Genomic DNA, 12,861 nt, shown 5'->3' with positions numbered 1-12,861 from the left:
GCTTAATCGGTAACCTTTAATCTAACTTGGAAATTCAACAATTATTTTTATAATAACAATGTTATTTTGGATATTAAAAAAAAAACATAAAAGTTGATTTAATTCACTGACATACAAATTAACTCATTGAATCCACAATCCCGAATTTTAAATTAGATTAAGTTTTATAATTATAATAACAACCATGTCAACATTAGCTTAAATCCTTTCCCAGATTATATATTAAGCGAACCTAACCTCCCACACCCACATCTTTTAGTAACAACTTGCATTTTTTAGTATTAGAAAGAAACCTAACCACTTGAGCCACCGCCAAGAAATCGCAAACCATTTGCTGTAAAAGATAAACTGTGAATTGGCGTCCCGATTACATTTTTTATGCAATTATCTCATGCGTGCAGTGATATTTCCCCATCTCATCTGGCCTTTTCTTCCACATAAACAAGACACGTCAAGCTCGCGAAACAATGGCCTAGCTTAATATGGTATGAAGATTAGCTTTTTATCACTGGTTGTTGAATGTATTTTTGAAAATATATCACAACAGAAGCTCCAATCCCACGACTTCGAAATGACACTACCAATGGATCTTCACCTCAAGCCATGGCGCAGAGATTACAAGCTAACAACCTGATTTGAATAGGCATAAACACGCTAATCATCAAAATCATCCGATAATAATTTGCTAACTTTCTCCATTATAGAAACTGAAAGACATAATTTTCACTCACATACCTGAGTTTTGCGTCCTTATGAACAAGTTTAGTCTTATCATACCCGTATGGCTGTCGCTAATCTGACCCACCCTTGCTAGCTACAGGCCGTATTAGGTATTAGGCGCTATGTCATTTTCCTGCAACAATAAATTTAATTATTGGTGCTCATATTTTAAAGAACATGTCATCAAGTGTTAATATCCTTATTCCCATCATATTATAGTCATAAATCATGTGAATTTTGCATAACTTTACCCCTGTTAATACTCTGTAATCAAGTCTTTAATAATTTGAATGGAGCTATCATAATGGCTTGGACAATTCGGCACCGATATCAATTCACACTTGACAATAACCACACACACACAAAAAAATTCGGATTAATCCTCAATTATACATGTACCAATTATCAATTAAACCACTTTTTTTTTGTCGGTCGATTCTTGATTTACAATAATTCCCAATATTAACAGAAAATGTAAGGTTCTCTTTAATAGGCTGTTTTTATCACTGCATGGAACGAGAGGGACTCGATTGAAAATGTTTTTACTCATTGGGTATCTAATTGAGCAAAATGCTGGTTTAAAAAAATAATCTCGAACTGTCAAGCAAGTTTTGTTATTTGTTAAAATATATTCGAGCTGCAGAGAGAAAAGGATAGAGGAAAGAAAACAAATGGTTCCTCATAAACACCTGTTTACGAAGAAAAATTCCACCTTGCCAGCTAGAGTGACAGCATCTCCTTACAAGGCAGGGATTAGTTAACAAGTGGCTAAGGTTGTCTATTTGTGTTCTATAGTTTAAACATCGCCACGCAAGTAGATTGGTGGGTGATTGAATTCCCTTTTTAAAAAAGCTGGGTTAAATCCTGTCTCTAGTATGCAAGCACGCTAATAACCGGACATTAATTTGCTAACTCGCTATTGAAAGTAGAGATTAGTAAGTGATTAACATTATAATAGTTTTGTGGTTATGGTTTAAAATTGTAATTTTTTTGTAAATTCAAGTTTTTTATCATAATTTAAAATGTAAATCTGGTTAAACAACAAATACGAAATAATTTTTAAAATTATAACAATACCAGCATTTCTAACCACACCACGATACAATGCAGAAAATAACTTTGCTAGTTTAACGTGTGTTCATGACTTCATGTGATGTGAAAAGGTGGAAAACAGTATTAAAACTTTCAATTTTGCAAATCAAAAGTGAAACATTTTTCGAAACGATTCGATTGGATCTCGAAATTATTTTTTGAAGAGAGAGATCGATATTGTTAAAAGCTGTCGTTGATCTGCAATTACCCCCTTTTCCATTTCGATCGAAGAGAAAAGAAAAGAGCCCAGATGTTCTGAACTAGATAATCTTTCTCCTCACATATTTATGAAGGACGGTCTGTTTGAATTAGAGTGTCCATTGGCCTAGCTAGTATGACTAGGCCTAAAGGTCCCTGACAATTGATGCTAAATTTAATGGAAAGAAGGACACAATCCACCATCGCCACCGCTAGCTAGCTAGCTCTACAATGAAAGGGTGGTTTGAAAATTTAGTAGTAGTTATTTTTTTAAAAAATGTTATTTTGTTTAAAAATATATTAAAATAATAATTTTTAATATTAGTATATGAAAATAATCTAAAAATAATTTGAAATAAATTAAATTAATTTTATTTAAAAAAAACTCAACACACAAAAACAGACACATCATATCAGTCGCAAGTGATACTGACTTCCATTGTATCCAAAAAGGGCAGTCAGTAGTGGACGAGAATGATGAGTAACATGGAGCCCCACATTTAACATTACATATTATATATCTTCGTGGGAATTTTCAACATAAATTTGCTTTCTGGGCACGAAAGGATTCTTACAGGGTGGAATAGAAGAAATGGAACCAAATTATACCATTCAAGGGCCCACATCTCCACAGGTCACAGCTTCACGCCATCTCCTGTGCACCTTTATAGCACAGAGGAGAGTTTTTTTTCTCTTTGGATTCTGATCTGCCATCGGTACTTCTCCTAGCCAGCCCACACCTCCACTTCTCCTCCACTTCCCTCCATGGCTATCATCATTTTTCGTTCCCTTTTCCCAGTTAGGACCATATGCTGGTCATGATGATCATCATATTAGCTTCTTGTTGTCTTATGTTACATGTTGACATTGCAATGTGCCACGTTTAGCTATTAACACCACCAGAAAGAAAGAAAAAAAGGAATGTAATTTTCCTTTTTACTGCGAGAGGTCAGGGATGACAAGATATTTACTCAAGAAAAAAGAAGAAAGTGAGATATTTTGTTGCCTGAGCAATATATTATATTGCAGATGATATACCGATTGATATAGTTTATATAAAAAAATTAATTTTGTTTATTTCGTGTCATAATAAATTATCTTCATGTATAAACGGTTTATAACAAGAATAGTTTAGTTAAAACTTAAAACTATATTTAATAAATAAATTAATTGAAAGCAATTCTTTTAAAAAAAATGGTGTAACCTACTGATAAGTTATAATCAATAAATTAAGAATTACAAATATATTTTTTTATTAAATTTAAAGTTTGATTCCATTTTTTAACAACCTTTTAATTTAAGTTAAAACTCATTTTTATATAAAAATAATTTAAATTGATTTATAAAAAAAACACCAAATAATTTTCCTAGATTCTACCAAGAAGGGACAGTCTTGGCAGACGAAACCTACCTTAACAAAACCATGACCATGAAAAAAAATAAATCTAAGGAGGGCTTGGTATTATTTATTTATTTTTGTGTGTGTTTTAAGGTAATAGTGATTTGACGGTAACCAAGCATGATGCAAGGTAGCAGAGGACCCAGCTCCTCATTTATGGCATAGTATGTGTTTCAACGAGGGCCCATTGTGACGTAAAGGATATTAAGGGGCTCGTAGCCAGCATGCTCTTCCTGACGGACCCTATCTTCGACGAGGAAGACTTTCCCTTTTTAGCGCCGAGCGTAGGCTTCTTTCACTGCTATCACTTCATTTCTCGTTTTGTTGCCCTTTTCTTACCTGTTTCTTTTTACATTTCAAGTTGTGTTTTTGAAAAAAATAAAATTAATTAAAGAAATACACACAGAAAGAAGAAAAGGAACATTAATGGGTAGTGTGGAGTAAATTGGAATAAGCATGTTCTCATAACCATTTCTATGCTTGAGAATTGAGTAATGAACAATCCAACCATTGTTTTGTGAAGAAATCATTATTTTAACTTGTGTCCAGTTAGTGGAATGGAATAGAAATGATTGATATGTAAAAGAACAAAACGTGTTTGATTGAGAGTATAAAAACAAACATGTTTCTATAATGATTTTCCAAAAAAAAAAAAAAAGATAGAGAGAAGCATAATTTTTAAACCCGGTCCGGTCCAAGACCTAGGTTTTGATCAGGTCAATTTTTTTTTTTAAAATCAAAACGACGTCGTTTTAGTAAAAAAAATTAATGGGTTTTTGACCGGGTTTTACTGAGTCATCTGAGATTTTAATTTCTCTATTTTTTTTTAAACTCGGCCCGGTTGCAATTCTGGATCGACCGGATTTTAAAACTAAGGAGGAGAGACATTACAATGTGCTATTTAGAGCACATTGTAATCAACTAATCATGCATACTTTAGCATTCCTTTATTGATAAAGAGCCAAGAAAAAAAAAAGTTGATAAAGTAAACATCTTATAATGGCTGTCTTTCACTTTAATTGATCTTTCCCATTATCACTAAAGATAAGTAGTGGAATTTCAATCCTCTTTTAGGTGTGTCTAAGGGAAACTAACCCTAGTTTTCCAGCCCAATTTACAAGCCAGAAAAAAAAAAAAAAAAGGATACTGATGAGTAAAGCATTAACGTGATCACAAATTTATAATGATGTCGAAAACAGCATAGAGTTTTTCTTAATAATACTACAGTAACTACTCTTTGTCTTTACATACTTTAGTCGGAGATTTGGTAGTTGAAGGGTTAAAAAATGATGTAAGAAAATTCATTTTTAGAAATGTACGGACAATCATCACATCATCCATGGCAAGCTCGAGCCAAAACTCCGAGCTCTGTCACAACCAATCTAATTAACAAATTTTTTAAAAAAAAATCTTTGCTGTTTTATTAGGGAGTAGGACTCCAAGAGAGAGAGGGGCGAAACCAGCAACCCATTGCTTGATGTCACGAATGTACAGTGATCCACTGGTCCATTGTATATTTTTTTTCTCGGTTAGTATATGCAGAATCCAGACTCGTCCTGTTCAAAGTGACCTAAAGAGGTATGCCTCTTAATCATAACCTTCTCGTTTGTTGTTTTGTACATGGAAGTTACAGTAGTTAGGGGGCTGTCATGCACGGCCTGGCCTGTTCTGGTCAGCAATCTTGGAGACTGCGTGTGCTTATAGCCTATAGGCATGCGATGATGTTCAAAAAAAAAAAAAACTTACAAGATGGATCAAGTTTTTTATTTATAATAATCAAGATATTATTTGTAGAATTATTTTATTATTAAAATTATAGTAAACTAGAATTTAAAATATTAAGGGATGTATAAAAAAAAATATTAACAAGCTTCTAAATCAAGAATACTTTATTTATTAGTTCATGATAAAAAATACTGTCAATATCTCTAATTAAATTATTTTTCGTGTATAGAAGCATGAGAACGTTGAATTTAAATAGCATGTACCAAAATAAATCCCATGCTAGGATTACCATTAGAAGAGTCTTCAATACTTGAAATAAAAAAACTTAGAAATTGTGTTATGTATTTTTAGAGTTTAAAAGGGATGATTGTTTAGGTTAAGATAGATACAGTCAAGATGACTTATTTGCTTTGAATTCATGCGAGCGTGTTCATACAAATAGCGTAATAATTAATATGTTCGTCATTTACAGTTGAACTACTCGATGAAACAAGTTTAGAGAGGCCATGTATTTTATGAGCGGTGGTGTAACGTTGATGACGATAACAAGACTGATTCTTAGGTATCATTAGGAAATGCGAGTCAATTTTTATTAAAAATTAATTTTTTTAATATGTTTTGAATAATTTTAATGTGTTAATTTTAAAAGTAATTTTTTTAAAAATAAAAAAATATTATTTTAATATATTTTAAATATAAAAAACATTTTAAAAAACAATTAAAATCATACTCCCAGACATGCTATTAAACAGCCAGCGATCAAGTAGCGTATATTTTATTTATTGATTTAATGCATGCATGTTTTGTTTTTATAGTCCCCACGAGACGTGTTTATCAATTTTGAACCACGTTAAGAGTGGTCAAGATTAGTGCAAAAGTCGTTTGAATTATGAATCTTGGAAGACGTAAAGTGTTAACGACTATAACATTTTTCGAGGAAAATTAATGTCCTCAGCTATTTAATGCATTTAATGCGTGCGTCTTTTGTCCTTGGAGTCCCCACGTAAGTTAATGGACGTTTCTATTATCAGTATCACGTGTGGATGCGTTTAATGGACGTTTCTACGATCAGTATCAGGTCCAGATCTAACTAATTTTACAGCTCAAGTCCGCACTGGCCCAGAGAGGGGTTCTGTTCACTTAAATTGTATTTCTATTGGGAAGAAGGGTTTGTTGACAGTCTGGTGGCCTTAGATCTCCGACACCAGGCAACGTTGTCAATACCTTATTCTCATGTTTTTTAATGGCATGTGTTATTTTTGTGTTCTAAAATATTTTTTAAAAATTATATTTTTATTTTTTTAATTTTAAATTAATATTTTTTGATATTTTTAGATCATTTTGATGTTTTAATATCAAAAATATATTTTAAAAAATTTTAAAAAAATTATTCTAATATTTTTCAGAACAAAAAACACTTTAAAAATCAAACATAACGGTTGTTTTTACTTAGAAATATATTAAATTAATATATTTTTGATTTTTAAAAAATTATTTTGATATCAAATCTTCAAAATGATTAGAAAACATAATAAAATTAAACGTGTGGTCGTGATTGTTATTCAAGGTCTTTTTATTTAGGAATGTATTAATTTTTTTTTTTATTTTATTAAAATTTTTTTTATATTAATATATTAAAATGATTTAAAAATATTAAAAAATTATTTTTTTTTTAAAAGAAAAAATTCAAAATTTTCATATGTGTCTAGCGTTGTTACTAAAGTAGGGGGGGAAACTCCATCCATCCTCGAGAACTTGGACTAGATCACTGCTTAATTAACGATTCAGGCGTGCGACCTGACAATTCAATGATGGGGTTATCATGCTCAATGTTATTGCCGCCCCCACCCCCCCGGGCCCACCTTCTCCATCACACAGAGTTAGGCCCATCCGTGAAGCTTCGAAAATCGAACTGCCTGGCTAGAACAAACTCAACTGGTCAAGTCCAGTGGGCTATACATCTCCAAGTTTCTGGGGCTGGGCTTTCAAGATTCTCTAAAATAGAAGAATGAAAAAATGACAAGCCCATTAGAAGGGTTGAACAAAAAAACCAAAATATTAATTAAACAAAAAAAACTAAAAAAAATAACTGAGAAAATTGAATCATAAAAAAATCTAATTAAAATAGTTAAAAAAATATTTGGTTCGGTTTGGTTTCGTAAGCTTGAAACCGAAAAATCGATTCGAACTGAAAAAATCAAATTAAACTGAAACTGAACAGAAATCAAACCAAACAGAACCAAAACTGGTCGATTGGGTTTTGGTTTTTAATATAAAAAACCGAACCGAACCAAAACATGTTGGTTTGAACCGGTTTCAGTTTTTTTTTATATATTTTATAAAATTTTAGTTTGATTATTTTTTATAAATAAAAATCAAGTAAAGCTGAAAATAATTACCCCTAATGACTAGTGACTAGATGCGTCCCTGGTTTTATAATGACTGCTCAACATGCCAAGTAGGCGTTAAATTTTTTATTTATTATTTTAGCCAGGTCCTTGGATGCTTTAATTAGGCTTATTTGAAGCCTATCTCATTGTACAATCGCGAGTACCAGGAACAAAGGCCCAGCTTCTGTTTATATTGGGCTCAATCGAGTATTGTTTTCGGCCCAAGGGAAAGGCCTCGTTAATCATTACTGGGAAAGAAATTCTCTACTCACTACTCACTACTCACTGGTTTTCAGTGCCGTTCAACTCAGTGATTAGTGTTTGAAAACCAATACGTTAACCATTGACTTATGTTGGATATTGTTCTCTTAAAACATCAATTGGGTTTTTCCAAATCCCAATTATACCATGTCGTGTTCTAAATTATTACAAGAATTCAGAGTTTAGAGAAAAACCATTGATTATTTCGAAAGCCAACGAATAACAATGATGCAGCTGGTTCCGATAAGTCAGTTCTAGATTTATCATATTTGAGTTGTGTGGATAATTTGTAAGAGTATTTATGAATAGATGGAATAGGCCAAGCCTAAGAAAAAGCTTGGGTTGTGCAGAATGATCGATTTAATAAAAAAAACTTGTAATTTTTTATATGATTGTTGAATTATATTTAGATTTTACTTGAATGTTCCCAGTTTTATAAAGGAGGCGTGTTGAGGCTATCAGTTGATTTTCACTTTTTATTTTTGGATTAACTAGTTTGTTTAAGAGTTTTATTGTTTTTTTTTTATTTTCAAATTTTCTAGTTAACTTGGGTTAATTTTAAATTTATTGAAAGAGTTGTTAACTTTTTATAAAGGTAATTATTTCAAAAAAAAATCTTCAGTAATAAAATTTTAAATTAGAAATTTTATATGATAATTCTGTTCAACAAAATTCTATGTTGTACATGCTTGTTTTTTTATGTTATTTTTATGTGTTAATCCCTTTTGTATTAAAAAAAACTATTATATTTTTAAAAACTAAAACATATATATAATCATATTCAAAACACAACACCTACTCATAATTAACTCCTCATTATTCAAGTCCACAGGATTTCAATATGTACATAGAAGAAAACAAAAGTAAGAAATAGTCTTAATACAAAAGCTCATTTAATATTTATTTTTCAAAATATTTTTTATTTAGAAATATATTTAAATAATGTTTTTTTTATTTTTTAAAATTTATTTTTAATATTAACATATCAAAAATTCAAAACGATATAAAAACACTTTAAAAAAATTAATTTAAAATAAAAAAAATAATTTTTTAAAAAATATTTTTAAAACAAAAAAACAGAATAACTGTAAATGGGATTGAGAAATTTGTCTTCAGTCCATATTTCTGTCTTTAAATTATTTTAAGGTGCGCAGAGACACAAGCAATGCTCTTCTTTTTAATGCAGAATATATCATTGATCAAATATCTACCTGACACGTTGTAATCATCACTTGAACCAACCATGTGAAATCATCCTCCTTTTAGAGCTGAAATGAAAGAAAATCTACCATAATCAGATTCTATTATCACTGGACAGTACTATTATAGCAGGGAACTCGACTCCATTTCGGCCACCACAAAGCAATAAAACCAAGCCCATTTATACTACAAATTGACCTCCATTTTCTCTCTTGAAAATACTCCAAGAAAGTGACGGCTCCCCACTACTCCAGGTTCTAGTACTTCTTCGAGTACAAATCATCAAGCATCCCTTAAAGATCTCTGATAGTTAGACTTAAATGAGCTTAAGGTGAATGATCACCGATGAAGACAGCCACCACTTTGTAGGGGTCGGACACTACAAGTAGCTAGGGAATTTGTCTTGTTAATTGGTATTATTTCAATTGTCATTTTCAACGAAGTTTGCCCTTCATCTGTGGTGGATCAGTTTAGTGGTGGATCAGTTTAGTGTATGATCTCTTATAGTTAGACTTAGGTACCGTTTGGTATTGCGTTTGTAACTGTGTTTTATCAAATTTTAATTTTTTTTTTTGTTAAAATTGAGTGCGGTTTGTACTTTTTGAATCGTTTTGATGTGCTGATGTCAAAAATGATTTTTAAAAAATGAAAAAACATCATTGGCATGTATTTCGGCACGAAAAGCTATTTGAAAAGCAACCGCTACCACACTGTCAAACGCACTCTTAAATGAGCTTAAGCAGGTGAATGATCACCGATGAAGACATCCACCACTTTGTAGGGGTCGGACACTACAAGTAGGGAATTTGTCTTGTTAAATGGTATATTTGAATTGTCATTTTCAAGTAACGAAGATTGCCCTTTATCTGTGGTGGATCAGTTTAGTGTAGATGACTCGAATTCGTGATGCTCTTTCACATGCAAATGCAGCACGTAACAGGGAAAACAATGCTAACCCGTAATTTAAGTGCTTTTGACCAAGTTACTGGCTTGATTGTCCCACCTTAAGGTAGTGGATTTACTTGATTGAAAACTGACATGCCTCTAATTTCTTAACCAGGGCCATATGGGCTGTATTGGAAGAGGAGCCGCAGCCTCTTGGTTCTGTGCATTCGCCCTTTGAAAGGAAGAAGACAGTCAAAGATCAACAAAGAAGAGTCATTTATAATTGTCTGGCAGCACAGTGGTTTGGCATTTTCCTTGACTATCTTCTACGACAGTGAGTTTGGATGATAAATAAATACACCTTGTAATAAAATACAGCAACTAACTAATAATCAAGCAATGATACGAAACAAAAAGAAAAAGAAGAAAATACACAATTGAGTTATGTTACTATAATGTTCTTGAGATTTTTTAGCGATTGCTCGTTCAATGTATGAAATTCTTACAGTGTTTTATTTGTATTTTATTAATATTAATAAAATTCCCGCACTTCCCTTTAAAATATAAGTTCTTAGGAAGTAATTTTGAAACAGAATTCAATAACATTACCTTTCACAGTTACATTATGTGTTTGGTTAGTGTCTAAAAATACAAAGAACATAAACATATAAAAAAACTCATCTCCAGAACCATTTCTGTATGATTTTTTGTATTTTCTAAACAAAAAAGAAATCTTTTCTCTGTGTTCTCGTTAATTTCTACTATTTCCAAACAGTAACCAGAGGAGCTTTCTAACAGGAACTGTGGAAGAAAGATGTGCTGTTTCTGCCTATGAGATAGGGATTCCTTCATAGCAATATGGGTTAATGGCCCTAACTTTTGACTCCAAAACAAATCAACAGAGAGATCTTTCCAAGTTCAAGCAGTGTTTTGTCCCATGGCAATATCTTCCCACAGAGAAGTCAAGCACAATAATTTAAAGGGTTAAGAAGACAAAGTTGAATCAGGTGAAACAAAGCCAATGATGCGTTTTCTTTCACGTGGGTTGATGCCAATTATAACTCCCACGACAATGCCTACCATGATTGAAAAACCCTTTACAGAATAATATATGACGGTAGAGTTACTGATAGTAAATTCGAGTAAAGATGTGCAAGTTAATTCAGATATTTATATTAATAATAATAAAAATATATATATCCAAACATTCAACCCTTTCAAATTTTTTCACCCATACAATAAAAGTCTGCATTCGATTTTTTTAAAAAATATAGAAAATACTAAAGTAGCTAAGACTCATTAATAAATTTAAATTAGCTAACTATAGCCATTAGCAATTCAATTCTTTAATAAAGTAAATAGAAAAGGCATAAATAATAAAAGAAATGAAATTTATTCTTTAATAAAGTAAATAGAAAAGCCATCAGCAATTCAATTCTTCAACTAAAGAACTTTTATCTTTCTTTATTTCTGCGCATTAATTAAAAAGAAATGAAATTAGTAATTCCATTATTGTGAAGATTAATACATAATAATCAAAGCATGTTGAAATTAATAAATTTTATCTCTACAATATTATTTCATTAATCAATCAATAAATAACAGAATTTACAAAAGTGGCTCAGTCAATAATCACTTCTTTTCTTGGTCTCTCTGTCTAATATTTCAAGAGTCTTCAGTAGTTTCCTTACTCTCCGATTCAGAACCCGGGACGACTCGGTGGTTGACTCACCCACCCCATCTTGCCATCTCCTTGCGTTCTCCGGAGTTTGACTCGGTAACTCTCCAACCAGTCCCATTAATTTCTCAAGACAAAAAAGAAAGAAAGAAAGAAAGAAAGAAAACCCAGCAAACTCACCTCTTTGTACACAGGTAAGCAAAGCCCAACAGATCATGAAAACCTAACGAGTCAAAATGAATTTTTAACTCGGCAACTATATTCTATTTCCAAATTTACGGTGGAGAGCTTCCCAGACTCGGACTGAGTACCCCGGGTCAGAATCAGAGGTTCTTTTCTCTCTTTATTTTTTTCTTGGCGTGCCCTTCTTTTCACCTTACCAGAATGTCTTGTCAGCATGAAGCAAAGGTCTTGAATCGGTCCAAAAATCAAGCTTAGCATTTTTAACACCAACGTGGCAGTATCTCTGCAAATCCTCAAGGTTCACAAACCGGCCGGATTTTCCATTCTCAGACCGTGAAATGTATCGAATCACTTCCTCAAAAACGGCCTCATCGCACGGGATCACTAATGGGCCTTGGTTAGAAAAGCCAAACTCTTCCTCGGCTTGTACCAGGAGCTTTTTAAAGATGGGGTGGTTCAAGTACGTCGCTCGCACCACAAATCTCCGGCAACTAGTCCCTACACAGACTGCCACATGTCCTGCTGGAACGTCTGATGGTATGCGATTGGCTGACATGCGTGCCTTGTTTCGCCAACGTCTTAGCATTTGGCGAAGCCTCACTATGTGGCGGATTTTGGTGCATTTTGCTTGCCCAGCTGCCATTTTCCTAGAAAATTTAGATTTTGATGGAAACCAGGAGGAAAATACAGTAGTTTCGGGCTTGGAGTGCTTTGAGTTGTTTCTGTATGGTTTTAATTTTTGAAGGCGAGAGAAAGTGTTTAGGGGTCTTAGACAGTTGGAGGGAGAAGGTTTTTTATAGAGAGTTGAGTTCGAAAGTGCCCTTTGGTTTTGAGATAATTACTCGGTTGTGTCTGCTGTTGTTGCAGCAATTTTAACTGTACGTTTTGCAGTGCTCACTGTGTATTTTGCCTCTGTCGTTGTGTAGGTTGTGTTTGCTTACCAGCAAGCATTCTTTAAAATTTGGTTTTTTTATTTTAAAAATATTTTTATTTTTTAAAATTTTTTAAATTTGTTAGTATTAAAAATAATTTTTTAAAAATAAAAAATATTATTTTGATATATTTTTAAATAAAAAATACTTTAAAAAACAGTCATAATTACCAATAGACTCTTAATAACTCATTGTTTG

At 32.3% G+C, this 12,861-nt stretch overlaps 1 protein-coding gene across 1 annotated transcript; it reads right to left on the bottom strand.

Annotated features, from left to right (window-relative positions):
- Window positions 1–11,421: 11,421 nt before the first annotated feature.
- Window positions 11,422–12,491, bottom strand: LOC7493953 (auxin-induced protein 6B). Its single transcript, XM_002306881.4, has one exon. The coding sequence runs from the start codon at window positions 12,372–12,374 to the stop codon at window positions 11,925–11,927; it is 450 nt and encodes a 149-aa protein (XP_002306917.1). The 5' UTR covers window positions 12,375–12,491; the 3' UTR covers window positions 11,422–11,924.
- Window positions 12,492–12,861: the final 370 nt, after the last annotated feature.

Source organism: Populus trichocarpa, chromosome 5, assembly GCF_000002775.5.
Source record: "Populus trichocarpa isolate Nisqually-1 chromosome 5, P.trichocarpa_v4.1, whole genome shotgun sequence".
In the NCBI taxonomy this organism is placed as follows: Eukaryota; Viridiplantae; Streptophyta; class Magnoliopsida; order Malpighiales; family Salicaceae; genus Populus; species Populus trichocarpa.
Note: the sequence above shows the minus strand (reverse complement) of the source record. Positions and strands in the feature narration are given on the sequence as shown.